General features: G+C 40.7%; 1 protein-coding gene across 1 annotated transcript; it reads left to right on the forward strand.

Annotated features, from left to right (window-relative positions):
• The first annotated feature begins 1,706 nt into the window (after positions 1–1,706).
• On the forward strand, positions 1,707–4,500 carry znhit1 (zinc finger, HIT-type containing 1). The gene is made up of 5 exons (XM_064977080.1): positions 1,707–1,728; positions 2,089–2,259; positions 2,365–2,444; positions 2,563–2,732; positions 2,879–4,500. The coding sequence occupies exons 1-5, from the start codon at positions 1,707–1,709 to the stop codon at positions 2,898–2,900; spliced, it is 465 nt and encodes a 154-aa protein (XP_064833152.1). The 3' UTR covers positions 2,901–4,500.
• Positions 4,501–5,215: the final 715 nt, after the last annotated feature.

The raw sequence follows: 5,215 nt of genomic DNA on the forward strand, positions 1-5,215 counted from the left end.
GTAGCCGTACACACCAACAACCGTCGTTTTATATAATAACACAAGAATGATATGCGCCCCAGTACGATATATACAAGTCTAAAGGAAATGAAGCCGTACATTCATTTTTTTTTGCCAAACAACCAGTTACATGAAGGAAAACCAATGAATACATAATTCTGGCACGGCGGCCATGGCCATAAAGGTTGTAGCTTAGCATTTTGAAGAGTTGCAGCCTCCTCGATGCTATGTTGAACCTCATGAGAAGTTTCGGATTCCATTCTCCTTCCTGGTAAAATGTACTTGTCAGGTCCCTCACAAATGCCAGCTGGATAAGCTAGGCTTTTTGTTAATGTAACATGCTCTGTGTTCAGAGTACGTGTTCACTGAATACGTTCTTCAGGGTGGAGAACAAATTATCGCACATTGCTGTAGATGCCCCAAAAATGTTATTCATGTTTCAGTGCCAACAGCACAGTCGGCATTGTTGACAAAGGCCCTCCTTATCGTTGAAGAACACTGAGTGACTCTGCTTCCACTGGTTCGGTTTTGGTTAGATTCAACAGATCGTCAGGTGCTAGTGGCTAGGGTAATGGAGGTGCAGGTGCTTGTTGTGATGTTACCCTCGTGCTGCTGGTGCTAGGCCCTGGCTCTTCTCAATCTTGTTGGTCTGCAGGTGGTGTGGGGGATGGGAGTTTATTATATTTGCTGCTAGGCTCCTTACACACGCACTTCTGCTTTTTGTTCGTTATTATTTAATCCCAATTATATGTACTCTCTTAGCACCCCTGGTGTGTGTGTATGTGTGCACACACATGGATTCCACCTTACTCATCAATATATGTTAACAAATGCTGTATTTTTTACCATATTAAGTATGTTGTTTGCATAAAATAGTATAACATGTTGTATTCTAATTTCATAAATTGTTACAAACTCTCAGTTTTGAATAAAACATGAAGATTTGTTAATAGTATGACCACCCTACCTTCAATTACTTTAATTACTTAAATGACTGTAATTATGTATTCTGTAATTTGTATGCCTCATTTGCATTATATAGCATTTTAATTTAATACATTTTATTTGAATCATCATAACAGTATCACCACCCTATCCTGAGATATTGGACAAAACATGTTGTGTAAAAAAATCCAAACAGGTGCTATTGTTGAATAGTTTTTTAAAATGTATTTTATTTTAACTTTATTTAACTAGGCAAGTCAGTTTAATAAGAACAAATTCTTATTTACAATGACGGCCTACCTCGATCAAACCCTAAACCCGACTCGTGATTAACATGGACCTCTCCACAACTTTTTCCATTAATTTAAAAATAAGTTATCTCAGCAATGGTGACTCCAATCCTCATGAAATAGTGTTTGTGTTACTGCAAAGCTTCTTTATAACTTGTAATTTAAAGTATAACACTAAAAAAAAAATTAAATTTTGTTCCCTAACACCCTTCCACATGCAGTAGTATATGTAATGTAGGCCAATTTAGACTCGGCTAAATATTGAGTATTTATAATATTTAGACGACAGTAGATGGCTGTTGGGAAAATAGATCATGTTTACATGGAGATATCAGTAATTTTACATAAATAATATGCTTACTACAGTTGTTTTCAGTAATATGAGGGTTTTTTTACAATAGAAAACGCGTTATTATGGTCCAATAACAATAAAATGTCCCTCACGCCCACCGGTGAAATTATTATGCAGCGATGGTGGAGAAGAAAATAGCAGGTAATGTTTGGTGGTGTTTGTATTCTTAAACTGATTGATCTACTCTGCTGTTGGTGATCAATTAAAATGCAAAAAATACTCGCAGCATGTCCTTACGCTACCCTAGTGAGATCTCATTAGCACACTCTCCAACTAGATATCACAATGAAAATAAACGGCATATTACTCATCCTCCGCGCGCATCTCAAGATCAGTAACGTTAGTAACGGTCCGGGGCAAATTCAAAACCCACCATTGTAATTTGCAATACTTTATATATATATTGTACAGTGTCCTCTTAATTGATTACAACAATTCATACTAAATACGTTATTTTTGCAAATTCATATTTTGTTTCCTATCACATCCTTTTTTTTACAGTGCGATCCCAGGACCCAGGCCAGCGGCGCGTTTTGGACTGCGCTACGCGCCAGCGACGCTTAACCAGACAGCTAGAGGCACTTGAAAAGGACAATTTCCAGGATGATCCTCATGCCAGCCTACCCCAGCTGGCCAAGAGGCTCCCTCAGTTTGATGACAGCAATGAGTCTGGTAAAGGAAACATAATCAGATCAGAGATATAAAATTACTAATATTCCAAGACGTTTTGCAATGACTGCTCTGTCAATTCATGACTCACTCCACTCATATCTTCAGGCAAGAAGAGGAAGAAGACAAGAGGAGATCATTTCAAATTGAGATTTCGGAAGAACTTCCAGGCTCTACTGGAGGAAGAGGTAGGTCCATAAGTCAGCCCCCTCTGCAGCTATGCTTTCCTCCCCTCACTTCAATCATCTGCTCCTTCTCTTTACAATCCTTCTCAGTTTCATTCCCTCTCCCACCTGCTCCCTGTAGGAACTAAGTGGGAATGAGGGACCTAACTACCTGACTGCTTGTGCCGAGCCCTCCAAACTGCCGCAGCGCCACTTCTGTGCCGTGTGTGGCTTCCCGTCTCCCTACACCTGCATTTCCTGTGGGGCACGCTACTGCTGTGTCCGCTGCCTGGGCACACATCATGAAACCAGGTAAAACCACTGACGCTGTAGAGGGCTCTTCTCTTTTGGTTTAGTGTTGTTAGTGCTATGATGGGTAGAACTTGTGAGAGTTATTCCACTCTTAATTTAGCACCATTTTCCATGACTCCCTCTCTCTCTCCCTCCTTCTCTCACAGGTGTCTGAAGTGGACTGTGTGATGCTCTCAGCTGGTACGTGTGAATGGCTGCCTCATTTTATTGCTTGATCATATGTCGTCCTGTCATCAACTGAAGGACAGGTTTCTTTTTTTGTGCAGCATCAGAGTATCTGAATGAGCTGTATGACTCCCGTCCAGTCAGTCTGAATGAGCTGTATGACTCCCGTCCAGTCAGTCTGAATAATCTCTATGACTCCCATCCTGTCCGTCTGATTGAGCTATATGACTCTCATCCAGTGAGTCTGAATGAGTTGTTTGACTCCCAGTCAGTCTGAATGAGCAATATGACTTCCATCCAGTCAGTCTGAATGAGCTGTATGACTCATCCTGTCTGTCTGAATGAGCTGTATGACTCCCATCCTGTCCGTCTGATTGAGCTGTATGACTCCCGTCCAGTCCGTCTGAATGAACTATATTACTCTCGTCCAGTATGTCTGAATGAGCCATATGACACCCATCCAGTCAGTCTGAATGAGCTGTATGACTCCCTTCCATAGCACCAGACAGTGGCTGAATGGGGACAGTGCTGTTGCTATCGCAACAGGCATGTGGTGATCTAATGGGAGCCACTGCATGAGATAGCGATAACTCAGAAAGTGAATGGTGTTCACTCCGTAGTGTGCGTCTGCGCTTCAGCCTAGGCCTGAATTTGACAATCATACACTGAACAAAAATCAAAACGCAACATGCAACAATTTCAACCATTTTACTGAGTTAAAGTTCATAAAAGGAAAACAGTCAATTGAAATCAGGAAATTAGGCCCTAATCTATGGATTTTACATAACTGTGCAAGGGCACAGCCATCGGTGAGCCTGGGAGGACGTAGGCCCACCCACTTGGGAGCCAGGCCCTGCCAATCAGAATGAGTTTTTCCTCACAAAAGGACATTATTACAGACAGAAATACTCCTCAGTTTCATCAGCTGTCCGGGTGGCTGGTCTCAGATAATCGTGCAGTTGAAGAAGCTGGATGTGGAGGTCCTGGACTGGCGTGGTTACACGCGGTCTGCGGTTTTGTGGCCGGTTGGACGTACTGCCAAACTCTCTAAAATGACATTGGAGGCGGCTTATAGTAGTGAAATTAACATTCAGTTCTCTGGCAACAGCTCTGGTGGACATTCCTGCAGTCAGCATGCCAATTACATGCTCCCTCAAAATTTGTGGCATTGTGTTGTGTTTTATAGAGTGGCCTTTTATTGTCCCCAGCACAAAGTGCACCTGTGTAGTGATCATGCTGTTTAGTCAGCTTCTTGATATGCCACACCTGTCAGGTGGGTGGATTATCTTGGCAAAGGAGAAATGCTCACTAACAGGGATGTAAACAAAGTTGTGTACAAAATTAGAGCAAAATATTATTCATGTGCGTATGGCAAGTTTCGGGGATATTTTATTTCAGCTCATGAAACATCAGACCAACACTTTACATGGTGCGTTTATATTTCTGTTCAGTATAGATTCAAATCTGGATTTTATTAACAGGGCACCTTTGACGCCTCAGTGCGATTTTTTGATTTATCAACAACAACAACAAAAAATACCTTGTATGAGTGATATTTGTCTAAAAGCAAAAAAAGGACACTAATTATTAAAACCTTAAACCAGCACTTGGGCCATGAATATTTTTTAATAGAAAGACGATATATTTACAAACACTTTAGGCTGACTACTTTTGAGCAGTAGTCCAAAAACGAATTTCTGAACTTGTGGCAATATCCTGTGGTCTAAGTGGACCCTGACCACAAACCATATTTATTAACATGGATATCAGCAGTAAGTCATACTTTCAATATATTACTCTATTACAGATAGTCAGTACACGGCAGCTCTACTGCGGAAGTTATTCAAACAAAAGGTCAAATTATTATAAGTGAAAGAATGTTATGATCACAGATAAACTGATCAGATGCTGCAGGTTGGCTACAAAGTCTGATTGATTGTAATCAACATGTATGCACAATGTTTATTTTATTTTATAAATCCTTAGTCACACAATCGATCTCTGTTTGTTAGATAATGGAGAGTGCATCTTAGAGTTATTCAGATTCATGGCTAAGTTATTGCTACATATTAAGCACATGCAATGTTCCCTTGTAGTCATTCTTACAGTAAATTCAGTCAAAAACAAATTGCCTGACAGCTTTGTATATTCAGGAATCGATGATTGGGACATCACTGGATCAGATCCTTTGTTGGAATGCGTTCCTTTCATTCAAGTAGTCTCACTGTGGAGATTGGTAGGCTACAGTATCTGACTGATAGGGACAGAAGGGCATAATGACAAAGTACGTAATTCACATAGTCCTTGTGGGAGCAGTC

Source organism: Oncorhynchus masou, chromosome 11, assembly GCF_036934945.1.
Source record: "Oncorhynchus masou masou isolate Uvic2021 chromosome 11, UVic_Omas_1.1, whole genome shotgun sequence".
NCBI classification, from domain to species: domain Eukaryota; kingdom Metazoa; phylum Chordata; class Actinopteri; order Salmoniformes; family Salmonidae; genus Oncorhynchus; species Oncorhynchus masou.

Coding starts and splice junctions, on each gene's coding strand:
- znhit1 (XM_064977080.1), top strand. CDS start 1,707: ATGGTGGAGAAGAAAATAGCAG. Junction 2,445..2,562: donor AGGCTCTACTGGAGGAAGAG/GTAGGTCCATAA, acceptor TGCTCCCTGTAG/GAACTAAGTGGGAATGAGGG. Junction 2,733..2,878: donor GGCACACATCATGAAACCAG/GTAAAACCACTG, acceptor CTTCTCTCACAG/GTGTCTGAAGTGGACTGTGT.